The sequence below is a fragment of the Callospermophilus lateralis genome, chromosome 1 (assembly GCF_048772815.1).
Source record: "Callospermophilus lateralis isolate mCalLat2 chromosome 1, mCalLat2.hap1, whole genome shotgun sequence".
NCBI lineage: Eukaryota > Metazoa > Chordata > Mammalia > Rodentia > Sciuridae > Callospermophilus > Callospermophilus lateralis.
The window spans coordinates 99917735-99944105 of NC_135305.1; the positions used below are offsets into that span (position 1 = coordinate 99917735).

Consider the following 26371-nt stretch of genomic DNA (forward strand, 5'->3'; position numbering starts at 1 on the left):
AGGCTACCAGGAGTTGCTTGTCTCCTGTATGAGGCTTCCTAACCCCACAAACAGCTCAGGGGGTCTAAATCAGTTCCTCCGTGAGGAAACTTACATCTCAAGGTACAGGTTTTTTTGTTTTGGTGTCATCTTTCCATGTATGGGTCAGGGACCTTGGGAGCTGACCTTAGGCACTAAGGTCAATGGCTAAATGTCAGGCCTTGGCAGAGATGGAGATCAAGCTGGATAACCTACCCCCGTGGGCACAACCTATGTGTGGACTGTGATCAGTTACTTCCCAAATAAGAGATAATCTGAGGCATACTAAGGATTTCACAGACCTTTTTCTTTTATAGTGCTGGACATTGAACCCATGGGTACTCTACCACTGAGCTACATCCCAATCCCGTCTTTTTTTTCTTTTAAATATTGAAGGTCTTGCCAAGCTGCCCAGGTTGGCCTTGAACTTGCAATATCCCTGCCTCAGCCTCCCAAGTCACTGGGATTATAGGCCTGTACAACAATGCCCAGGTATACTTAGATTCTTACACTTGCTTTGTGAACAATACCCAGCATGCCCCATCAGGTGTAACAGGTGGCACATGCACACAAAGTGATCATTTATAAGGTACAAGTATAGAACAAGATGAGACACTAGGGACCCCCTTGAAATGAACAACTCCTTTGAGGGGCAAGTCTTTCTTACCTTTGCATTTGGCACATGGAAAGAACAAATAGAGACTGGAGTGAATCACACATTTAAAACCATGTTTATTGAATATCTCATTTTTCATTTGGGAGATGCCAGAAGGGCCTGAGGCCGTTCAGCCAGGCTTATTCTAGAGGCAGAAAAAAATGGGGCCCAAATCTGGACCCAGAAAATTCTCTCAGACACATAGCCCAGGCCAAGAACAAGATACTGCTGATTCCTTTTAGAAGTACATGAGGAAAAAAAAAAAAAAAAATAGAAGTACACGAGGCTTCAAATCTGCTCAGTTAAGGTACAAATTCTGCTTCACTTCTCACTAGGTGTCAACATGGTCAGGTCAGCCAGGCCTTCTCATTTTCAGTATCCATGTCATCTGTAAAAATGAAATTAGAAATGCCATGAAGGTGTATTATTAAGTGACGTTAACACGTAACTGGGGACTTTTATAAATGCCTTCACCTCCCCAGGACAATCGCAACCAACCATCTCCTATTGTCACAAGTGGCAGTAACAAATTGAATCCTAGTTCCCAATTCCCAACCCCGCTTCCACAGTGATCTGAGACATTTCTGTGGTGCACATGTACAGCAGCCCATACATGCCCTTTCCAGGCACACAACTGACTGAACACAGGTTGAATCCAAACCACAAAAGGCAGTCAAAAAACATCCCTAAGAACCAAAGCTCCACAAGTCAGACATTAGACAGTTGTCCCCAGTCCTGTGAACTAAAAGACAATTAACCTATCTGGGACTCAAACATCTGACTTGTAACAAGAAGGTCAAGGTCAGAGTTGATAGTGTACTTACACTGCACAGGTGCCACAAGTCTAGTAGCTACAGAAGGGATTCAGCTCTGGCATCCTGGGATCACTGCTGCTGAAACACCAAGGAACAACAGATAGCCTTCTGCTACATGCTGGGCCAGAGACACAGGAAGTAGTAGTTGTTAGGAACTGGAATGTCTATGATGCTCTTCCTTGCAGCTAACAAGGTAGCTTGCCAGTCTAAAACATAAAAACTCCCTAAGGACAAAGGACAGTTGATTCACAGCAAAAGCAGCAGACAGCACCAGCATTTCCCACCACCTCCCAAGCTCCAATCCCTACATGACACAAAAGGGCAGTCAGAAGGTAGCTGTACATACATGTTCTATGAGGCCTTCCTTTAGGATTGATACACACTCTTTTAACCCTCCAACAACTCCCTGGCACTCAGTTCATTTGCTGAGCTGAGTCCTGGTTTTCCTGGCTTTGTCTTCCACTAATCTCTCAAGGCAGAATTCTTCTGTTACTCTTTGCTATTCTGGTTTAACTCCTACCTTTATTATCCCTGAACTTGCATTTTCAACTTTAAATATTCAATGACTTCCCTATCTTTTGCCACCCTCTCCCAAACTCCCATAAAGACAAAAATGTTCTCTAATCTGTACAGTCCAACAGTTACTTGCCATATTAGTCTAAAACTAGAAAGTGAATTTTACATCTTATTTACTTTAACTATATGTGTATATGTCAAGTGGCTGCAACATTAGACTATGAAGATCTATACAATGCTCAGCATAGCATACCATTATCTGGAAAGGCGCAGTCAATTGTCTGAAATTTCTATAACCTTGCTCTGGATAGGGCAGGGCAAGGCCTCAAACCATTTCAAAAGTGTTCTAGCAAGCACTGTAGGAATGCAACAGGGTCACTGCAGACCCAAGCACGCTGGAGGCTTGCTACTCACATTCGCTGGCCCACATCCTCCACTCACCAGGTGTCCCTTAGAACACTCTCCTAAGCACCCCAATCCCTTTCAAAGGTAGAGAACAGAACAGACTATCGAGTCGAATTAGGTACACTGAGCTTGGCTCCAAAAGTCTATGGCTATAGATAACTCCAGCGAATGTTTTTTTATGGCTAAGGAATTAATGCATCTTGGAAAAGGTAATGTTAATTAATACACCAGACAGGAGTTTTTACATTATTCTCTATCTAGGGTGGTGCTTCTTAAAATCATGACCACAGAAATAACCCATGTATCACCTAATTCTAGAAAAACAGGTTTTCCCCACCCCTATATATATTCAACACATATTTAATATCCTGGAAAACATTTCTGGGGTAGGATATAGCCTAAGACACCTCAGGAACACTTAACTACTCCGAGAAATGTGAGCCTTGGCGAAGCTGGGCTATTCACAACATGACTTACCATGACATCTTCCTGAAAAGCTGCTGTGGCTGTAAGCTCTTCTCCCACTTTGTGGGATCGGTCATCTGATCACGACTCCTGCCTAGATGTGGACAAATGAAGTTTCAGTTTGCGCCTTTAGGCCACCATACAGCTGTAATCCCCAGATGCCTGAACCCTCTCTACAGCACCTTTTGAAGCGGGTCTCCCACGAGGTCACAGGTCCCAACCCAGGAGTGGGCTTGAAGGTCGTAGGCCCCATCCCCAGTGAGGTCCCTAGAGGTCACAGGTTCCATCCCGCTTAGCGGTGCCCTCTAGGTTACACAGAAGAAACCCCGTTTTACTTCGGGAGCGAGACCCGCAGAAGAAAGGCACAAGTCGCCCCGCAGTACAGGAGTCTCCTCCAGGGCCCTCGCGAGGGACCAGCACTTGTGGGGAGGACCCGGCCTTCTACCGCTGAACAGCGACCCCAAGACTCTTAACCCGGCCTCATCAAAGAGCGCAAGCTGCCTGGGGTCTTCGATGGCAGCGGATACTGAAGGGACCGAGGAAGGGATCGCAAAGACCGAGAAACCGCATCACCAGCCACAAATACTGCCGTGCACGCCACCGCGCGCCTTGACGTCCTTACGTAGCCCCAGACGCCGTGCGCGTGCGCTACGTGATTTCCGGGAAGATGCGTCAGCGGGATGTGGGGGAGGCCTCGGGCTGTGGCAGAGCGCGATCCTGGAAAGGAGGTTGGAAGGCTCCAAGCTAGTTAAGGTCTCTGCGTTTCCGCTTGGTGGCGTCTCCCCTGCCCTGCGTGCCCCGTTAATAGCAGTAGGCTGGAGCTGCGTCGTCTGAGAAGGGTCCTGTAGCCAAAGAAATGGGCAGGGCAGACCTCTGGCCGACTTGAGCCCCAGTGGTGGGCCTTCCCGCGGGGCCGCTCAGTCGGGTGACTGTGGAAGAGGGGCACTTGAACGCAGGGACTTGGGAATGGACAGGAACCTGCCTGTGGACCAACTCGTGGGAGAGTGGTGCAGATGGAAAGGCAAATACGAATTAGTGATTTAATTTCCCCTTTGTCTCATATGGGAAAATAAGGGAAGGAAAATTCCCATCACATCTCCCCTTTCAGGATTCATTCTCTCCTTTTCAAGTTTATGCAAGTCTTTTTAATGGCTGAATAACCTTATGGCTACTCTTAAGGAAGGAATATTACTTAGGAGCCATCTCTTAAAAGTGTTCTGGAGCTATTGGGTAAAGGCCCATGGCTTGCGGGTGGTAGGGACAGGTATTTCCCAAAAGACCTGGCAACCCACCCTTCTCATTACGCCAATCAAAGAGACCAGCAATGATGAAGGGCATGAAAGGAGTTTTAATCAGCATGGCCACGCTGTGAATAACAGGTATAGGGGTACAACCAAAGAGTTGTCTTTAAGAGACGTCAGAAATTTTGAGGTTTTATAGAAAAGAGGAAAAGGGCTCTGGATGTGGCTCAAACGGTAGCGCTCGCCTGGCATGCTTGCAGTCTGGGTTCGATCCTCAGCACCACATACAAACAAAGATGTTGTGTCCGCCGAAAACTAAAAAATAAATATTAAAAGAAAAAAAAAAAGAGGAAGAAAGGCAAGAGTTGGGTCCTGTGTGGTTGGGGCGGTGGCATAACTAGCAGAGGAGTTTACCTTGGTCAGGCCATTGGTCTGGTTGATCATTATCTGAGGATTGGTTCAGCTAGGAGGCTTCAGAGAAGTCCTTATTCCTTGAGGGAGCAATTAAATTCCCATGAAATGATTGCTTCTGCTTGTGGGGCCAGGAGGTGATCTCACCATGGTGTGGCCTGTGTGCCAGGCTCTGCCTTTCCTGGAATTCAAGGTGACTGTAGGTTTAGGACAATGACTGAAGACTTCTAGGTGGTATTCCAAGAGGTATGGAACAGGACATTTTGAAAACTGAATGTCGCCCTTCAGTAGCATAAATCTAATTCTAGTGACTAGGGAGGCTGAGGGCGGGGGGCGGATTTCAAGTTTGAGGCCAGCTTCTGCAACTTAGGAAGACCCTGTCTCAAAGAATAAAAAGTGATGGGGATGTAGCTCTGTGGTAGAGAGCCCCTGGCTTCAATCCCCAGTAATATAAACAAGTAAATAAATAAATAATAGAAATAAATAATAATATATATTTATAATAAATAAATAATAGAAAGGGCTGGGGATGTTGCCCATTGGTAGATTGGCCCTGGGTTCAATCCACAATACTATAAAATAAAAAACTAAAACAAATCCTAAGTATCCCAGCAAATCTTGAAAAGACTTTCAATGCTCACCTTGGTAACCTTAGTCTTGAAGAGAGTCAAGATATGTAAGCCCTTTTTTTTTTCTTTTTTCTTTTGCAGTGCTGGAATTGATCCCAGGTCTTCCTGTATATCATATCAGGCAGATGCTCTATCACTGAGCCATATCCCCATGTTATGTAAATTTTAGAATGAAGTCTCAATTAATTTATAGTATCTAGTTTCTGGACCTTAAAATTATGAAGGACCAAACCCTCCACTGGATAACAAACATCCTCAGAAGTACAATCATCCTGTGTGGCCCCCCGCAATGGAAGTAACCTTGCAAGCCTCATAACATCTTTTTGGCTATAACTGTTTTGTATCTAGAGCCAAGTTACTAATTTTCTTTGCAGGCATCCATCTGTAGGATACCAGAATATGCCATCCCAAAATATGCCTCATTGATGTAAGGATTATTTTAAGAAACAGCATAAGCTATGAAAACAGCATAAGCTACTCTTTTGGAAGGGAAATTTGCATTTATAAATCTCCATTTGAAAGGGTGTCTTCCACTCTGCACCAGGAAGAGGATGACTAAGTCAGTAGAGGTTGTCATTAATGGAGCAGGGACAGATTTAAATCTGTGTAACAATCCGGTGTGGTGGTAAATGCCTATAATCACATTTGGGAGACTGAGGCAGGAGAACTACAAGTTTGAGGTCAGCCTCAGCAATTTAGCAAGGCCCTATCTCAAAAATAAAAAGTTCTAGTTATATAGCTCAGTGATGAAGCACATCTGGCTTCAGTGCCCAGGACCAAAAAAAAAAAAAAAAAAGTGCCCACTAATTCTGTGTAACAAAACTTTTGTGTGTGTGTGTGTGTGTGTGTGTGTGTGTGTCTTTCTCTCTTTTTTGTGGTACTGGGGATTGAACCCCAGGGCACCTTACTACTAAGCCACATTTCCCAGCCCTTTTTATTTATTTTGAAACACAGTCTCATCAAATTGCTTAGGGCCTTGCTATTTTGCTAAGGCTGGCCTTGAACTTGTGATCCTCCTGCCTCAGCCTCTCAAGTTGCTAGGATTACAGGCATGTACCACCACACCTGGTAGTCTCTTTTACTGTGTTTTTCCTGGTTACCTTCCCATAATTGACACCCTGCACCCCTGACACACACACACTCTTGTTTGTTTTTAGCTGTAGATGGTTTTTAATCCTGAATTCTAAGCTACCTTTTAGAGACTACCAGTTTTGAGGGATATTTCTCTCGTATATGAAGTCTACATGATAATACATGTTTGTTTTTCTCTAATTAATTTTGCTTTAATGGAAATTTAGGACAATTATTTTTCCTCCCCTACACATGCCACTTGGCTTAAAAGAACAATGTAAGAATAGCTCATTTTGTGATTTTGGAGGAATTTCTTTTTAAGTGTTCCAATAAGTAGTTAAAATACTGCTGATGTAGGTAGGAAGTCAAAAGATGAGTACTTAACATGTGCAAGGCCCTAGTTTCCATCCTCAGCACAGCAAAATAGAAAAGAGAACTGCAATACTGCAACTGATCTTTGATTATGTGAGCTTTATGTTTTGGTACTGTTTCTTCTGTTTTTAACGTATCCAACAAATATTTTATTTTTTGTTCTTTTTAGATATTCATGACAGTCGAATGTATTGGAGGATGGGTATCAGGGATTGAACTCAGGGGCACTAGACTACTGAGTCACATCCCCAGCCCTTAGGATGTATTTTGACCTATTATACATACATGGAGTATAACTTATTCTAATTAGGATCCCATTCTTGTGGTTGAACATGATGTGGAGTTACACTGATTGTGTCTGATTCATTCTACTGTTTTTCCTATTCCCACGTCTCCTCTGTTCTCTTAATTCCCCTTTGTCTAATCCAATAAACTTCTATTCTTCCCTTCTCTCCTTATTGTTTGTTAGCATTGCATATCAGAAAGAGCATTTAGCCTTTTGTTTTTTTGGAATTTGCTTATTTCACTTAACATGATAGTCTCCAGTTCCACCCATTTACCAGCAAATGCCATAACTTCATTCTTCTTTAAGGCTGAGTAATATTCCATTATGTATATATGCCACATTTACTTTATCCATTTATCTTTTAAAGGGTATCTAGGTTGGTTCCATAGCTTAGCAATTGTGAATTAAGCTGTTATAAACATTGATGTGGTTGCATCACTATAGTATACTGGTTTTAAGCCCTTTGGGTATAAACTGAGGAGTGGGATAACTGGGTCAAATGATGGTTCCAGTCCAAGTTTTCTGAGCAATCTCCATACTGCTTTCCATTGTGTTATCAATTTACAGTCCCAACAGCAATGCGTGATGTACCTTTTCCCCCCACATCCTTGCCATCACTTACTGTTGCTTATATTCTTGATAATTGCCATTCTCACTGGAGTGAGAGAGAATCTCATTGTAATTTTAATTTGCCTTTCTCTAATTGCTTGAGATGTTGAATATTTTTTTCATACATGTTGCCATTTTTATTTCTTCTGCGTGAAGTTGGCATTGCTTCTTATTAGTTGGATAATAAAACAAGCATCTTCCCTTCTCTAATGAATTTTTTGGTTATCATTTTATTTGAAAGCTCAGTTCATTAAGAGAACCCAATTTTGGGGTCACAAATATACTCTGACACTCCATAGTTACTTACCTTCCTGGTTCTCTTCATTTCATAGCAGAGAGCTCTGAGTTGGGACAAGCTACGTCAAGACCAGTGGTCCTAGGATATCTTTTTTTTTTTTTTTTTTAATATTTACTTTTTAGTTTAGTTGGACACAAAGGTATTGTACCTTTTTAAAAAAACCCAGAGCCTCACACCTGCTAGGCTAGCACTCAACCTCTGAGCCACAACCCCAGCCCCGGTCCTAGGATATCTTAAACAAAGCACTTAACCTCTTTGGGTGGGTGTTAGTTTTCATGTTATAATCTGGAATTTCTCCCCACTCCTCCCTTGAGACTGAGCCTCACTATGCTATTCAGTCTAGTCTTGAATTCCTTCCTACCTCAACCTCCTGAGTAGCAGGGTCTATAGGTGTGTTCTGGAATTAATAGACCTATTCTGTCTCTTAGGATTTTGACATTATGAGAAAAGGGATTTGTATACTGTAAAATGATTGGGTGTATTTATTAAATGCTACATGTAAAACATGAGTTGTATTACTCTGCTTTTACTTGCAGAACCAAGTTCTCACCTTTGGAGTCTGATATGCAATACCCATGTAGTCTTTTTCTCTCTCTCCTCATCTAACCCCTTCAGAACACTACAGTCCTGTAATACTTAGCTATATCTTGAACAAATCACAACCTTCCAGTCTCAGAAGTTTGCAGGGTGCTTTCCTCTGCTTATGTGATTCAATATAATTAAAAACAAGTCTCCTCCCAACCAGGCATGGTGGTGCACACCTCTAATACTAGAACCTCGAGACCAGCCTTAGCAATGTAGTTAAGATCTTGTCTTGAAATAAAAAAATAAAAAGGGCTAGGGATATAGCTCAGTGGTGGTATACCCCAAACCCCCAATTGTAACAGGAACTTAGAGAGGCTGCTTTGGTTAAAAAAAGAAAAAAAGAAAGCACTGACTTCTCCTGGGCCTGCAGATGCCCAGTGGATACATTGGGTAACTGAAAGTGATAAACTTGAAGGGGCCATCTGGTTCCCATGAGATGGTTTCTCCTGCTTTGGGTAGGCATTGGTGGGGGGAGGGGGGTATTATGATCTCATCATGAGGTGATCTGTGTGCCAGGTCCTGTTCCTAGAATCCAAGCTGACTGCAGGTTTAGGGCAATGACCGGAGACTTCTAGTGTCTCTCCAGGAGGAGTGGAACAGGACACTGAAAAACTGAATGTCCCTGCAAATCTTGAAAATACCTTCATCTCTCTTATCTTGGTGTCCTCAGTCTTTTAGGATGATATAGATAAGATAAATTTAGGGTTACTAAGCCTCAGTAAGCCTTGTATTACACTCCTTGAGTGATAAACATGCCCATGTGCAGAACAAAGCAAGGACCTGACCCAAAGGTTAAGGTAATAAAGGAGTCAGATACAAAATGAAGGCAGATAGAAGCTTTGTCCTGCTTGTAGCCATTAAGTGAAAAGTTTAGGCCCAAGTGAAAAGTCAGTGTTTTTAGCAAAAGCAGGTACTAGGGCTGGAAACATAGTACGGTTGGTAGAGTGCTTGCCTTGCATGCACAAGGCATGGGTTCAATCCTTAGTACCACTCACAGGTACTAATTCTATGATATAAAGGGACTTAATGCCCAACTTTTCAGTTTCCTGAGAGGATGAAAGACTAACTTGTCACTTGACTCCAAATTGTAAGACCTATCAAACATGATAGGAAGGTTGTACAATAGAATGTTTCCACCTTGTGATCCTTTAGCAGGTTGCTTGTGATGCACATAACAGTTTTGTTTTGTACCAGGCACATTATGGTTTAATGTTTATTCAATCACAAAACCCTTTTCTACCTTTATGAATAGGTTTTCTGGGTTGAGAAGAGACATCCCCCACCACCACCATACTTGGGATTGAACCCAGTAGCACTTTACCACTGAGTTACATCCTCAGCCATTTTTATTTTTTATTTAGAGACAGAGTGTTGCTAAATTGCTGAAGCTGGCCTTAAAATTTGAGATCTTGGCTATTGCCTCAGCCTCCCAAATATCTGGGATTCTGGGTCTATGTCTCCATTCCTGGATTAAATCAAGATTTTTGATGAATTTGCACTATTTTGCCCAGGCTAGTGTTGAACTCCTAGGCTCAAGCCATCCTTCCAAATCAGCTTCCTGAGTATGTGGGACTAGCTGGGTGCTGTGGTGCATGCCTGTTATCTCAGTGACTTGGGAGCCTGAAGCAGGAGGATTGCAAGTTCAAAGCCAGCCTCAGCAGTTTAGTGAGGCCCTAAGAAATTTAGTGAGACCTTGTCTCAAAATAAAAAGGGCTGGGGATAAATAAAAAATCTGAGTAGGTGGGACTATAGGTGTGCACCTCTACAGCAGGTTTAAGGTTTGTTTGGTTGGTACTGGGAATTGAACTCAGGGACACTGACCACTGAGCCACATCCCCAGCCCTATTTTGTATTTTATTTAGAGACAGGGGCTCACTGAGTTGCTTAGCGCCTGGCCATTGCTGAGGCTGGCTTTGAACTCGAGATCCTCCTGCCACGGCCTCTGGAGCCTCTCAGATTACAGGCATGTATCACTGTCCCTGCCTGAGCTTAAGATGGAGACTAGAGGCTTCTAGGTGTCTCCAGGAGGTGTGGAACAGGACATTGAAAAACTGAATGTCCTTTGGGAATATCCAAAGGATTCATTTAGCTGGATGTGGTGGTACACATCTGTAATATCAGAAACTAGGAAGACTGAAGGCTGGCGGTGTAGTTCAGTGATATAGCACTCCATTAAAAAAAAAAAAAAAAAGAAAAAAGAAAGAAAAGAAAAAGGAAAAAAAAGTTCTTGAGAGGTGGAGGAGATAAAAATAGCATCCAAAGATTTAGTGGAAAAGGGGATACTACTTGAGCTGGGTGGCAAAGTCTAATAACCAAATTTAGCAGGACCCCAACAAAATTGTTTCTATTAATGTGCTACAACCAGGGAGAGCACCCCACAGACAGACAGACTGACTCTCATTATGGAGGGATAAGAGGGAGAGTTTTGTAAGGTTTGGGCTGAAACTGAATAATTCTGAGGAAAAGAAAGAAAGAATCAGCTCTAGAATGTTGTTTCCATGGGGTGTGGGCAGTTTAGTAATTGGGTATCTCATTTTATTTTTTATTTTTTTGCTATGTAAAAATTGAACTGGGGGGCCTCATATACACTAGGCAAGCACTCTACCACTGAGCTACATTTCCAAGTATCTCTCATTTTTGTTCAAGAGGTGAGAGCCACAAATCAGGCTAGGGAAGTTATTGGTAAGAAAATGGTAATCACTCAAAAGGACATTTTACAGTGAAGCCTCAGGAAAAACACTGTTATTATTGTAGCTGGTACCACTGTTGTCTGTTATGAAAGACATTAATCTCTCAATGAGACCATTTATACACCTTGGACTCTGACCCACACCTGCAGCTACTTGCAGGGAAACCAACCCCTCATCTATAGTAACTAGCCCAGGAAGCTATCCTGCTGTTAAGTTAGACTTGCAGGAAGTGAGGTACTATCGCTAGTGATAATCCAGGAAGTCAACAATAACTTTCTGTAACAGTCCCAACTTGATTAATAATTGGCAGCTTCCATAATTTTTGTTCTGGCTTCCAATTTAAGACCAACCAGAGAAGACAAATATGCTCCCCTACCAAACACTTGGAATCCTCCCTTCTCCATGTTGATAGCCTCTAACCAGGACATTCCTGAAGTTTCTGGTTTTTTTTTTCACTTAAGATTTTTTCACTCTGCCTGTCCTTGACTCTGCTCATGCAGTGATGGTGGTTGACTCCCTTTGTTATAGCATGCTCTATAAAAATAGACTCTGCTTTTCTTATTTGGTTGTCTTCATTTATTTTTGCAGTTATCTCTATCTGAAGAATAGCAGATGGATTTTTTTTATTGGTTATTCAAAACATTACAAAGATTGCAGAATCACATCGGTTATGGATTTTTTTCTTGAAGGATGGTCTTGTGTTTGAAGAGATGAGGCAGAGGCATTCTAAGGGGTAGGGGAGCCTAAGGGATCAGGCTAAGAGAGGCTCTGGTAGTGCTATTTTTCTGCATTACAAAGTGATATACATTAATAGAAGACTGTGGAAGATCTTAAGCAATATCAAATCTCTTTATTTCTCTCTCTTTTTTTGGTACCTAAGTTGCTTAGGGCCTGCTAAATTGCTGAGGCTGGCCTTGAACTTGCCATCCTCCTGCCTCAGCTTCTCACACTGCTGGGATTAAAGGCATCCACCACTATGCCTTGCCCAGGCACCTGTTTGTTTTGTATTAGGGATTGAACTCAGGGGTACTTAATCACTGAGCCACATCCCAGCCCTTTTTATTTTTAATTTTCAGACAGGGTCTCTCTAAGTTGCTTAGGGCCTCACTAAACTGCTGAGGCTGGCCTTGAATTTTTTATCCTTTTGCCTCAGCTTCCCAAGTTGCCCAGATTATAGGCATAAGCCACTACAGTGGCAGGTATCTCTTCTTTTTATTTATTTATTTAACAGTAGAATGCATTTTGACATATAATACACAAATGGAGCACAATTTCTCCTTCCTCTGGCCGTACATGGTTCAGAGTAGCTCCAGTTAATCATACATGTGTATAGAGTGACAATGTCTGTCACTTCATACCGTCCTTCCCTTCCCCAGGTATCTATTCTTGAATGGTAGGAGAATAATGACAACCAAATGCACTGCCTCATTTTTGTCTGTGAATGTGGATTATGGCAGAAGGCCAATTGAAAGGATGTTTCCCACATCTCTTCTTTATCTGCCAAAAGGACTGGAGTACCTGCCTTTGGGGAATGCCAGAGATCAACTATTTCTTTGATATTAATATCAGAGTCCAATCAGGAGACAGAAACACAATACAGGAGGGCTGGGAGTGTGGCTAGGGCTAAAAGCACTTGCTTAGGTGCAAAGACCCTGGGTTCTATCTACAGTATCGCAACAAACAAAATCTAACAATACAAGAAAGGCTTAATATATTAAGAATTAAATATGAGAGGATTGGGGCTGGGGAATCCCAGCGACTCAGGAGGCTGAGGCAGGAGGCTGGCAAACAGCCAGGGCAATTTAGCAAAACCCTGCCTCAAAATTAAAAAAAAAAAAAAAAAAAAAATTTAAAGGGCAGGAGTTGTCGCTCAATGGTAAAGCACCTCTGGGTTCAATCCCTCGTACCAAAACAAACAAAACAAAAAAAAAACCCCGAAAAACCCCCGATTAGGGTAACTAGGGATTAAAGATCACGAGAATAGTAGATATAAGGCACCTGGGCCATCCTGAGGGCTGAGATAAAGCTCCTAAGGAAGACCCTACCCCAAGGTGAACCTTGATCTTGTTGGGCAGGGAAAAGCCACAGCTCACCAAATGGCAAGGAAGTACTAGCAGAATTCGCTGCAAATTCACCCTCTAGGATGCCAGAAGAGACTGTTCCCTGGCAGGTGTCTCACTGAAGTACTTGGATATAAAACTTGCCAAGGGAAATGCTGGAGGAAACTGCTGGCTGTTGCTGACATCCTGGCACTGCAAAAGCCTGGCTCTGGGAAGGTGACAGCTGCGGAGAACCTGAAACTGTAGGAAGAGACTCTCAGTGTGGAAGCCTGGTGCTGGGGTATTTCTCATCCCGTAGGCACTACCAAGAGCGCCTCAACTGACAACAAAGTTCCTTCTTCTGACATTGCTTAGTCTTGCCTCCGGTAAAGGAAGAATGCTTAAGGGCCAGCTTCACGTTCTCTGGGCAGGAAATGAGAAGTGAATGTGGATCTGAGACAGAATATTGATAACCGGCACAGAATGACATACTTTTAAATATTGCTTTCCTTTGGTATCAGTTTACCTTCAGCCGTATTGTAAGACACTTAGTGGAGCTTGATTTAATGGTAAAAGAAAGGTCTGCTGACTTTGCAGTGTGCTTTTGGGTAAATCACCTAATTCCCTTGATTACTTCTGTGAAAAGTGGCAATTATATTAGATAACTGCTAAGGTTCTTCGGTTTTCTTCTTCTGTTTTGGTAGTACTGGATATTGAACCCAGGGGTACTTTACCACTAAGTCACATCACCAGTCCTTTTATTTTTTTGAGACAGGGCTTGCTAGGTTGCTGAGGGTCTCACTAAATTGCTGAGGCTGGCCTTAACTTTCGATTCTTCGGCCTTAACCGCTCACGTCACCCGATTACAGGCGTGCACCACCGCACCCAGCTCTCTGGTTTTATTCTGGTAAGCCTTAGAGTCCTTGTTGTTGTTTCCTGATGTGTTTGTCTAAGGTAGGCATTAAAACAGAGAAAACTTTAGTAAAAGCTTTCCCCCTCGCCCAGAGAATCAAGGCGAGACCAGGGAGAAAAAGGAAATAACACTGCACCCGGATTCTCCGCTGGATGCTCCGCCCTATCCCTCCCCTCCCTTCCTGCCAGCCCCACCCCCTTCTTTGAACGCGAGGAACGCTGGGAAGTTGGCCGCCCTAAAGATGGCAGCAGGATTGAAAAATTGGAAACACTCCCGTGCGCGCTCCCGAGGACTTGAGGGCGCGGGGCGAGCGGGGGGCGGGGCGTGCTGCAGATTGGGTAGGCGCGTTTCTACGGCCGTGGGAGCGGGGCAGGGGTGGTGGAGCGATCCCGGCCCTCCAGTGGGATGTTCTCTACCGCCTACAGACATTGAGCGGGGCCTTCCCTGAGGCGAAGGGATCTGATCACAGAACCTGCCAGCTCCCTCGGGCCCGGAAGTCAGGGTGCAGGGTAGCTGTGGGCGGAACCTCTTCGGGGGCGGGGCCCTTGTGGGCGGGCTGGGTTTCCTCCGGCCCGGAAGTGCGGGTGCGGGGCGCGGCCGGGGCGGAGACTGCGGGCTGGCGGGCGGCGCCGGGAGCGCGGGGGTGGCGGTCCCGGGGCGAGCATGTAGCGGCCGCTGGTGGCGGGGCTCCCGGGGCGGGCCGCGGGGGCCGCACGCGGCGACATGGAAGAGGAGGGCAAGAAGGGCAAGAAGGTGAGCGTTCACCAGCGCGTCCCCCACGGGGGTCGGTGGGCGCGGCTCGGGTCCTGGGGCCGAGAAGGGTGGGGGGTCCCTCGGGGCTGGGCGGGAGTGGCCGGCGGTGAAGTCCGGGCGACCGGGGCAGGGTAGGACCGGACTAACGAACCCCGGGCAGTGATCAGGTGGGCCAGCGTTCTCGAGCAGTAAACGCCGCACCTTTCCCGGGGTCCCGTTTGCGACTCGCCCTAACCCTGGGCCGACGGCCTGAGGGTGGGCCTCCCCCCCGGCGTAGGGGCTGGGGCCGCAAAGGAAGTGGGCCCAGCGTGGGGACAGAAGTGTCCAGGGCTGAAACTCGGGCCAGTGGGCTGTGCGGTTAACGTGGAGACTTTTACTGCCCTCTTGTCTTGTCTCTGGATGTCCGGTAAAAGCGAAGATGGGGCTCAATTACTAGCTGAATGTCTCTTGTACCTAATATCATTGAGTGATTTTAGTGACGTTATATTTGGCGTGGGATTTAGGACATAGTTCAAGAGGCTCTTTAGTTTATGTAGTTTAAAAATGTGGCTTTAATTACAGGCTTGAGTAGTTGATAAAGAACATTCTAAGGAGACTGGAAAACGATGTGGGATAAACCACCATTAAAGTGGAAAATGGGTTTTAATAAAATGTATCCTTTTCAAATAAATGCCTTATAATCTTCATGTCTTGCCTATCATTTTCATTTTGATAAACCTGTGTGTTCACTTTTATGGAAAAGTTTAAAACAGATCCTGATGTCCTATGTTACTACCTGGCATTCTGCAGTATCCTTTAATTGACCGTATACTCATCACTTTGTTTTTAGAGGTGCCCCATTTTTAAAAAGTCTTTATTTGAAATGGATGTAGGCAGTGGCCTTCAGGGAGCCCTGTGGTGCTGCATCTTCACTTTCTCATTGTTTTATGTTAGGGATGTGTGTGTCTAATTTAGAAGCAATATCAATTACAGTTATCTGCAAAAGTTGTTTAAGGTTGGAAAATACCTTGAAATAGTGATTTGGCCTACAAGTGTTAGACTACAGAAAAGCAGGAGCAGCATAAAAGGATTTAGCCAGAAAAGAGAGGTGTTAACCCAGTGACTGCCTAGATAGATACCAGGATGTCCAGTGTGGATGTTGCTCTTTGCTGGAACTGAACCAGCTATCCTGTGGAATGACAGCAGTTGGTTGAGCATGCTGGGGGACCTGACTGTCAATTACCTCTTTAATGTGCACCACTTACAGGGGCACCTGGCCCACCTACTGTGTCTGTGACAGGCAAGGATGGTTCTGTTTCCTTTGGAGCCTCTACCAGTTTGGGTGGAAACATTAAACCTTCAGCAAGATTGAGAGAGACAGAAGCAATAAGATATTCCTGAACTTTTAGAATGGGAATGGAAAACTATCAAGAATTTTACAGTTGAAAAACCTTAGGCATAGACAGGGTTAGTGATTAATTTTATTGTCTCTATTAGAGGGGATAATCATTTGTTAATGTTACCCAAGTCAGGAGTTGTATGTTTTCTCTCTGTTCTGACACTTTTTGTAGGCAGGTGAGACATTGAGGTTTGGGGTATTGATTCTTATCCAGGCCATGACTTAACACAGTTTACCAGATGTTCTCTACTAATCTCAAGCTGGCAGAACCTTCCTTTTCTACTGCTTCATTCAATGTGAGGTCATTACAACTTATGAACTTAAGAACTTAAATCAGAAATAAAACCTGTTTTAATTTGTTTTTCACAATTTAAATTTAATTAGTTTTACTTAATGTTTGGATGCTTTAAGTTCTTTTTTTAAGTTAGTTCATTCAAAAAAAAAATTGCAGATTTAAACTTTTAAAAATGTGGATTGGCGGGCTTTTTCCAGGTCTCAGATACTTGTCTTGATGTCTTGTCAAGCAGTGATAGAGGCTTGCTCTACCATGCCCATTCTTCTTGGGACACAGGAATCAGTGAGCTGCCAGAGAACTGATGGACCAAGTGGATTTCATGGAAGTGGCCCCAGGTATAGCCCTGCCTTTCCTCAAGCTATTCCTGCACATGTGGTCATGGTAACTGTATACCACCAGCCAGTTATAGTTCATTCAATAAACATTTGTTGATCCCTGTTTTGTCCTATGAAGTCCTGGGTGATGAGGATGTACAAGAGGAGACCTGGAGGAGCTTTCGGGGTGTTGGATCAGTTTTGGGTGCATATGGAAGAATGAGTGTATTGGCAGAGAAACACACTGGGAGCTAAAGTTATAGGGGCCCTGAAGTTGAAGTGACCACTTGGAAGCTACTCTCCTGTTTTGCTGTCTGCAGAGTGACTAGTACTTTTCATACTGAAATTCCCCATAATGGGGCTTGGAACATAAGGCCCGTGTTTACACAATGAAGTTAAGTCTGCATTGTGGTACTGTACTATCAACATGTGATTCTTTTTTGCAAAAAACAACTTAGGTGTATACTTGAGTTGGGATGTGTGTGTTTCTATATTCAATTCAGATGAGGCTCACAGCCCCCCAAAATTGCCATTTGGCCTTAACCCTATTGCTAGTCCTAGTTTCTGCTGCCTCTGGCCTTAGGACTCACCACCCAATGGCCATGATTTCTAACTGAACAAAATTAGATATTTTTGTCTTTGAATTTATTTCTCTTGTTTAAATTTAAAAAGAGTTTCCTTAGAAATATAAGACTGGGGGTCTGGGAATATAGCTCAGTTGGTAGAGTATTGCCTCACATGCACAAGGCCTTGGGTTCAATCCTTGGCACCACCATAAAAAAAAAAAGTAGAATTGTAGGACTGGCTAGTAAATGATGATAGGGGATTATTGCTCATTTGGTTGGGTGTGATTTTTGCATTTTTTTATTAATATATTTTAATTAGGCATATATGACAACAGAATGCATTTTGATTCATTGTACACAATTGCAGCACAACTTTTCTCTGGTTGTACAAGATGTGCGATGTGTTGTCGCACCATATGTGCACTCATACATGTACCTAGGATAATGATGGCCATCTCATTCCACCATCTTTCTTGCCCCCATACACCATCCCCTCATCTCTTCCCCTTTGCCCAAAGTTTGTATTATGCTTTATTAAGTTCTGATTTGATAGACATATTGAGGTGGTTTTTTTTTTTTAAAAAGAGAGAATTTTTTAATATTTATTTTTTAGTTTTTGGTGGACACAACATCTTTATTTTATTTTTTTAATGTGCTGCTGAAGATCGAACCCAGCGCCCCGTGCATGCCAGGCAAGCGCACTACCGCTTGAGCCATATCCCCAGCCCGAGGTTTTTATAGGTGAGGTAATAATTACTTTTTGAATTTGCTTCATTTAAACCAGAATTTAAAAAGAGGGAATAGCTACATGCTTGTGTCTTAGTCTGTTTTGGGTTTCTATAACAATATTGGTACTGGGTAATTTCATAAAGAATAGATTTCTGCCAGTTCTAGAGTCTGGGAGGTAGGTCCAAGAGCAAGGGGTTGGTATTTGGTGAGGACCTTCCTTTTGTTGTTTTGTTTGGTACCAGGGATTGAACCCAGGGGTGCTTAACCACTGAGTCACATCCCCAGTCCTTTTTTAATTTTTTTTTGAGACGGGATCTCACTAAGTTGCTTAGGGCCTCGCTAAATTCAGTTACTGAGGCTACTTTGAATTTTCGATCTTCCTGCCTCATCCTCCCCAGTGCTGGGATTATAGGTGTATGCCACCACGTCCAGCTGGTGAGGGCTTTCTTGCTTCATTGTCCCTTAGTGGCAGGCAGAAGGCAAGAGGGTGAGAGCCCAAGAGGAGGAAAAACTCACTTTTTTTTTTGTCTGGGGGATAGAACCCAGGACCTTGTTCATGCTAAGTAATTACTCTACTGCTTAGCTACTCCCCCAGCCTGAACTCACTCATCTTTTGATTTTGGTGCTGGAGATGGAACACAGGACCTCACACATGCTAAGTATATACTCTACTGCTAAGCTACTCCCTCAGCCTGAACTTGACGACCACTCCTCCTCCCGCCCAGTGCTGGGCATTGAACCCTTCCATGTGCTAGACAAGTGCTATACTACTGAGCTACACAGTTAGCCCCTGAATTTACTTTTCAGCATCCCGAACTGCTGGGATTATGGGTGTGCGCCACTGCACCCAGCTTATGGTAACTGCATTTTTGTCAGCAGTGCCCCCTCTTTGTCACTTGACAGTATAATTAAACAGCTAAGATTAAATCTCATAAATCTGTCAGCATTTTAGTCATCTTTATTTACTTGAGTGCCTATGGCACACTTAGTTTTGTGAGAAGAAGGTTAGTAACATTGCACTTTGAAAGGCTAGCCACTTAGTCCTAAAATTAGAGATCATGAGAGAACAGATGCTACAGTGTTTTAGGAAAGACATGGAATAAGCATCAGCCAGTTCCAAGTGGGGACCAGGGAATGAAGTTCAGAAGCAAAGAAGGGGTGGAGACAGCCTTTAAGTACTGAGATTGGGGGAGTTTGGGCGTTGGGTCCATGTGCACCTGATGCCACTGGAGGTGTCTGGCATCCACCTATTCACTCTTTTATCTATCAGATGAGTGTTGGTGCCAGGTAGAGACACTGGGGAAACCAACATGCATGGGACCAGCCTGCCGCCTCAGAGCACGAAGCTGAGCCAAGAACAGATGGAAGAAGCAGACTTTGATATAAGTGATCAGGAAAACTTTTTTGGTACCCGGGATTGAACCCCGGGATGCTTAACCACTGAGCCACATCCCATTTTTATTTTTATTTAGAGACAGGATCTTGCTGAGGCTGGCTTTGAACTTGTGATGGTCCTACCTCAGCCTCCCGAGCCCCTGGGATTACAGGTGTGTGTCACCATGCCCAGCAAGAAAAACTTTGTGTTATGAAAACTTCCAGTACAAATGAAGTCCCCATGCCCGACTAGTAACAGTGTGGATGTGTGCATAGTCTGTTTTATGTACACTTTCTCCTCATCCCTGCTCTTTGCCTGTATGGGCTAAAGCTTCAACCTCCAGGACCTTAGGAGATAACTGTATTTGGAGAGGGGGACTTATCTTTAAAGATGTGCTTACATTTAAATGAGGTCATGAGAATGGGCCCTGATCCAATTGACTGGTATCATTTTAAGAAGTGGTAATCAATACATATACATACACAGAAGGACAATCGTGTGAGGACATAGAAGATGCCATCTGCAAGCCAAAGAGAGGCTTCAAGAGAAACTACCTCTGCCTATAGCTTGATCTTGGGATTCTAGTCTTTAGGCCTGTGAGAATAAGTTTCTGTGACTCTGTGACTGAGGTCTTGGGTTTGTGGTACTTCATCCTGACAGGTCTAGCAGGTTTTACTGTTTATTATTGTTGTTTTGGGTACTGGGGATTGAACCCAGGGGCACTTTACCACTGAGCAACATTTTCTACATTTGCTTTTTATAAAAAGTTTTTATTTTGAGGCAAGGTCTTGCTAAGTTGGTGAGGCTGGTCTTGAACTTTTGATCTTCCTGCGTCAGCCTCTTAAGTATCTTGTATTACAGGTGTGTACCACCACACCCAATCCTACAAAGTTTTGAGGCAAACTCTTGAGATCACTTTGTAAATAGGAATGTCCTGGGCAGGTTTGGAGGACTAGGTCTGGGTTGTTGTCCTAGATAAGGGCATTCCATGTGGACCATAAATTGCAGCTTACTCTTTGTGGTCAGGAAAGCTCGTAGGGCATTTTGGGTCTAGGCACTGTGAAGGACAAGCTTTGTCTTCAGGGATCTGTGGTGGAGGAGTGGGCCCAGCTGTGTCTTCTGCACAGACACCACATCATTGTCATGAAGGTGGATCTATGTCAGTGTACTTTCTACTGCTTGACTTTCTTATCCCTCAGATTGAGAGAAACAGCATTTCTTCAAATGATAATGCAAATGCAGGGAGTATGCATTTGGATTTGACAGTTGAACCAATAGATATTTGGTTATACTGTTTTTTTTGGTGTTGAGGATTGAACCCAGGATCTCATGAAATGCTAAGCAAATGCTCTACCACTGAGCTACACCCCCAGCACAGATTTTTCTTTTTGATTTAAATTTAAATTACTTTTTTTTTTTTTTTTTTTTTGGTATAAGCAGGAAACTTTTTCCTAGCAGTGAGCCAAAAATGTGACACTTTTTCTTTTTTTCCTCCGAAGTGTGCTTGGTTGGTAACAGTTTTCTGCTTGGATTGTACTAAGAATTAGGGCGTTTGATGGCAGGCATTAGATTTGTGCAATGAAAATAATCCTGTTTAATAAGCACAGTAGGAAGTTGGAATTTGGCTTTGGTTTGCAGCTTAAGGTGGTATAATCTTGTAACCCAGGAAGGTGTAAATAATAGTTGAATTCTAAAAGTGAGCAAACTAGTCGGCCTAAGCCTGTGGTGTTACTGTTTTATTCTTTCTTTTCTCTCTCTCTCTTTCTCTTTTTTTTTTTTTTTTTGTGGTACTGGGGATTTAACTCAGTGACACTCTACCAGTTAGCTACACCCTCGGCCCTTTTTTATTTTGAGACAATCTTGTTAAGTTGCTACTGGGGATTTAACTCAGCGATTCTCTACCAGTTAGCTACACCCTCGGCCCTTTTTTATTTTGAGACAGTCTTGTTAAGTTGCCCTAGCTGGCTTTGAACTTACCATCCTCATGCCTCAGCCCTCAAAGTAGATAGGATAACATGTGCAACACTGTGACCAACATCGTTGGTATTGGCTTTTTTGATGTGTCTCTTTTAGAGTTTAGAATATTCATGCATAAAATCATAGAATGCCATAAATTAAACGTTATGTCCTTTCTTTCTTGTACAATGTAAGAACCTATAAGTAGTACCATTCTATTTATACTCTCTTCTGTTCTTGGTGAAATTTCTGACATTTATTTTACTTCCGAAAACATATAAATCCAACAGTACATTGTTATTTTTATTTAAATGATTGACTTTTGAAATATATATATTTGGTACTGGAGATTGAACCCAAGGACACTCAGCCACTATCCCCAGCCTTTTTTGTATTTTATTCAGAGACAGGGTTGTCACTGAGTTGTTCTAGGCTGGCTTTGAACTTGTGATCCTCCTGCCTCAGCCTTCTGAGCCACTGGGATTACAGGCATGCACCACTGTGCCTGGCTGAAATATTTTATGGTATATTAAGTATTTTATGTAAATAAAAGTTGCATAGTACACCAAGCCTCCCAATATGGCTGGGGATGTGGCTTAGTGGTTGAGTCCCCTGAGTTCAATCCTCAGTACCAAAAAAAAAAAAAAAAAAAAAATCTTTTTCAAAGTTTTTAAATTTTGAGAAAGAGTTTTGTTAAATTGCTTAGGGCTCAGCCTCCTGAGTTGCTGGGATTACAGGCATGTGCCACTGTGCTCAGCATGGTTCCACTTGTTATTGAAGCTCTGCTTGTTATTTAATGGGCTTTTTGTTTTTGTTTTTTTGGCAGTGCTAGGGATGGAATCCAGGGTCTTGCACCTGCTAGGCCAACTCTCACTGAGCTAAATCCCTCTGCTGGTTATTTAAGTGTTTTGTCAGTGTAATTCCATTTAGGTTATATGCATTGCTCTGTCTTCATGTTCTTTCTTTTCCTTTTTTGGGGGGGTGGGAGTCAGTGGGTATTAGGAATTTAACCAAGGGGCAGTTTACTGCTGAGCTATATCTCCATCCCTTGTTTATTTATTTATTTTATTTTGAGACAGGATCTCACTAAGTTTCTTAGGGTCTTGCTAAATTGCTGAATTTAGCCTTGAACTTGTGATCCTCCTGCCTCAGCCTCCGAAGCTGCCGGGATTACAGGTGTGTAGCAATTGTGCCTGGCTCACTGGTTCTTTTTTATGTTATATGTAATCAGTCAATCTCAATTGTGAATTCAAAACTTGACAAATTTATTTATCATTCTTAGATTTATATTTAATTCTTCTTTTTGTGTTTTCTTGTGGTACTGAGGATTGAACCAGGAATGTTATACATACTCTGAGCTAGACCTCTGTCCCTTTTTATTTTATTTTGAGACAGGGTCTTACTGTGTTGCCCATGGTGGCCTTGAACTTGGGATCCTTCTGCCTCATCTTCCCAAGTTGCTAAGATTATAGGTGTGTACCGCCTGTTGTAATACCACACTTTCTGTGTATATGTTTTTAAAGTTTCCACATCTCTCTTGAAATTCCTTGTGTCTTCTATCTTTTTTTTATAGTCCTTTTTTCCCCCAAGAAATGGAATCTTGTTGTGTTGTCTAGGTTGCCCTCAAACTCCTGGCCTCAAGCAATCCTTTATTCAGTCTCACAAGTAGTTGGGACTATAGGTGAGTGCCCTCATGCTGACTTTCTATAGTTTCTTTAACAAATTTATCAAAATTATTTTTAAAGTTCTTGTCATATAATTTCAGCATCTGGGACATTTGTGAATCTCTTGCTGACTCATTTTTTTTTCTCTTGAATTTGGGCCAAATTTTTGTGTTTCTTCATATAACAGCTTTTTTGGGGGTGGGGGGAGGCTGGCACAAGGGGTTGAACCCAAGGATGCTTGGTACTACTGAGCCACATCCCCAACCCTTATTTTTTATTTTTATTTTTTTTTGTGGTGTTGGGGATCCAACCCAGGGCCTTATGCATGTAAGGCAAGCACTCTACCAACTGAGCTATATCCCCAGCCCCTATTTTTTGAGACAGGGTTTCGCTAATTTGCTTAGAGCTCTTCAAAGTTGCTGAGGCTGGCTATGAATCTGTGATCCTTCTGCCTCGGCCTCCTGCGCCTCTGGGATTACAGACATGCACCACCATGCCCAGCTGTAGTGATTTTTTTTTTTACTATGTGTTGGACATTGTGGATGATAGATTGTAAGGATTCTGACTTCTGAATAGTGTTGAATTGTTTACTAGGAAGTTAAATTATTGGTGGGCTGTTTTGTTATTTGGAGGTACGGTTTTATAGTGCTTTGTTACATCAGCTTTTTTGTTGTTGTTGTTCTGGGGATTGAACCCAGGACCTGGAATGTAGTAGGCCAGTGCTTAACTACTGAGGTATATCCCCAGCATACTCCCTCCCCCTCCTATTTTTAGTGATGCTAGGGATGGAATCCAGCATAGAAACTCCTTGCTCCCCACTTTTTATTTTTATTTTTGTGATAAGGTCTTACTGTGTTACTCAGGCTGGCCTGGAACTAGCAGTCCTCCCTTAGCCTCCCAAATAGCTGGAATGACAGGTGTGTCATTATGTGTTATGCCTGGCTTAATACATCAGTTTTGATAGTTGATATATTTTTCCTAGGGTAAATCTCTTAGTCCTTGATGTACTTTTTTAGTTCAGTGACTCTTTTGGAGTTTCAGATGGACAGTTTGAGGTATTTATCAAGTCCGTCTGATTTGGCAGGATATGAACTCAACTCTTTCTATCCTGTTGTTGGGGCAGCTAAAATCTCTGCTCAGCTTTATCAGCCTCCAAGCTCTTATGTTCTTTCTGGACTCTTTGGTATCCCACCCCTATTTGAACAGTTCAAAGTTTAGCCAAAGACCTGAGAGGAGCTTTATATTCAAACTGGGACCTCCTCTTTCTGTGGTTCTCTCCTTTCCTAGATTTCTTGCTTTTTGAGCAGTCTCCAGTCCTCCCTTAATCTCTCAGGACAATAAAATTGCAGCTGTTTTGTTTGTTTGTTTAAAATTCCCTGAACCTCTTGACCAGGGAGCACCTTCATAGGTGAAACAGTGTAAAGGGTCTTGCTCAAGGATATTTTCTTCTTTCAAGGGTCAAGTTTTCTTTTTAATTTTATCTCCAGTGCTTTCAGAAGGTTGTTTTCCATATTTCATCTACAGCCTACTCCTCTATTATAGGAATAGGGACCTCTTTTAGTTATTTTTCTTGATGGTATATTTGGGAGAGCTTTTTTTTTTTTAATTATTTTTAGTTGTAAATGGACACAATACTTTTATTTATTTTTATGCGATGCCGAGGATCAAACCCAGTGCCTCACACATGCTAGGCAAGCACTCTGACACTGAGCTATAGCCCCAGCCCCGTTTATCTGTGGATTACTATAATTTATTTAAATTGCAGCTGTTTTATGAACTTTTAGGTAGTCATTTTGCTCTAACAAATAATGAAACAATTAACTTTCTACCAGACTTTTCTCTGTGTGTAGTGTATCTATAAGGCTAATTCCCAAAAATGCAATTGTTGGGAAAGCGTATGTTTGCAATTTGAGTGTGTGTGTTTTTTTTTTTTTGTTCACATATCTTTGCCTGTGTAGCACATTACCAAACCTTTAAATGTTTCCCAACATGATGGATGAAATGGTTTTTACTAAAATTTTTGAATATTTTCCAAAGTGGACTTAAAATTATTTTTTTGTACAAAAGAATACATCTATATCTCAGAAGAATAGCAAAATATATTCAATGAAAAAATCTTACCCACTAGAAACAAGTATTATTAAGAGCCTTTTAGATTGTGTTCATGTGTTTGCATATATGATCTTTTTGTGTGTATGTGTGCATAGTACTGAGAATTGAACCCAGGGGTTCTCTAAAACTGAGCTATATCCCCAACCCTTTTTTTTTTAAATTTTGAGACAGGGTCTCACTAGGTTACCCAGGCTGGACTTGAACCCTCTGACCTTCCTGTGTCAACCTAGGGGTAGCTGGGATTTTATTAAGTGTGTGCCATTGCTCCTGGCTGCATATATGACCTCCTTACTTGGGTATCATTGGTTACAAAGGCTTGCTTAGTACCCACTGCTTGAAGAATTTTTTGGGGGAGCTGTTGCTGCCTTCTTGGATCTCCTCACTGTCTTGGGCTCTTAGTGCCCATGAGACTGAGAGCACTAAGTGCTGTGTCAAGGGAAATGGGTCATGTAGGCTTATGTGGTGCACTTAGGCATCTTTTTTTCTGTTCCATAGGTCTTTACAAGTTTGGGTTGCAGAATGGGTGAGCTGAGAGTTGAGGAGCAGGGGGAGGAAACTGAGGAGGAAGAGCAGTAGAGGAGGGAAAGAAAAGAAGGAAGGGTGGTTTCTCCTTTGGTCATTATGCATAGTGGTTGTGCAGGTCACTGAAGAGCACCAGCTGAAGCCACATCTTTGGGCAGTTTTTTAAACTGTAGGTCATGGCTCATTAGTAGGGCTGGAAATCAACCATGTAGGTAAAAAGATATGGGTAGAGGACTGGAGAGTGTTGGTCTGTGCTTTCTGATGTTCAGAATTGGGCCACATTGTATGTTTCACATGGGGATTGTGATTTTTTTTTTTTTAAATGAACTTTTTCCCATAGAGTTTCTAATAAATTGCTTTTTTTTTTTTTTTCCCCAAAAGAGATAAAAGAACTTGTGGGCTCTTAATCATGTAGTTTATATAATGGGATCTTCTTTAAGATTTTCTTTTATTGGCATGTTATACAACTGTCATTATCACTGGGATTTCTTTTCTCTGCCTCCTGGCTTGGAATAAGTACCTTTTTTTTGTCTCTTATATCCTTTTTCTTTGGGAATATACCATCTAGTGAATTTTTCTCTCTTCCTTTTTTTTTTTTTTTTTTGTTTTTTTTGGTTTTTTTTTTGGTAATGGGGATTGAATTCAGAGGCACTCAACCACTGAGCCACATCCCCAGCCCTATTTTGTAT

At 42.6% G+C, this 26371-nt stretch overlaps 1 protein-coding gene, 1 long non-coding RNA gene and 1 other non-coding gene across 9 annotated transcripts in view; 1 reads left to right on the top strand and 2 right to left on the bottom strand.

The window, feature by feature from the left end:
• Window positions 1–733: 733 nt before the first annotated feature.
• Window positions 734–3496, bottom strand: LOC143405936 (uncharacterized). 3 transcript variants are annotated; one of them, XR_013092136.2, is made up of 4 exons: window positions 3057–3496; window positions 2887–2968; window positions 1498–1606; window positions 734–1061 (listed from the first exon to the last, which is right to left on the bottom strand). It is a non-coding gene; the product is annotated as an uncharacterized LOC143405936 (long non-coding RNA). The 3 variants fall into 3 exon arrangements; XR_013092141.2 differs by having other exon boundaries at window positions 1498–1694; XR_013092137.2 differs by having other exon boundaries at window positions 1498–1712.
• LOC143384207 (small nucleolar RNA SNORA9) lies at window positions 2280–2413 on the bottom strand. The gene has a single exon (XR_013089276.1). It is a non-coding gene; the product is annotated as a small nucleolar RNA SNORA9 (small nucleolar RNA).
• An 11147-nt stretch (window positions 3497–14643) lies between the features above and the next one.
• Ccm2 (CCM2 scaffold protein) overlaps window positions 14644–26371 on the top strand; it is a 61031-nt gene continuing 49303 nt past the window's right edge. For 2 of the 5 annotated variants that reach the window (XM_076836773.1, XM_076836808.1), the window contains exons 1-2: window positions 14685–14771; window positions 16642–16779. Coding sequence is in view for 2 of the 5 variants with exons in the window: in XM_076836789.1 (XP_076692904.1) it covers window positions 14742–14771 (30 nt within the window). In the remaining 3 variants the exon portion in view is untranslated. Of the gene's footprint in view, window positions 14772–16641; window positions 16780–26371 lie in introns of all 5 variants that reach the window. The other 3 variants (XM_076836789.1, XM_076836799.1, XM_076836780.1) reach the window with 2 other exon arrangements.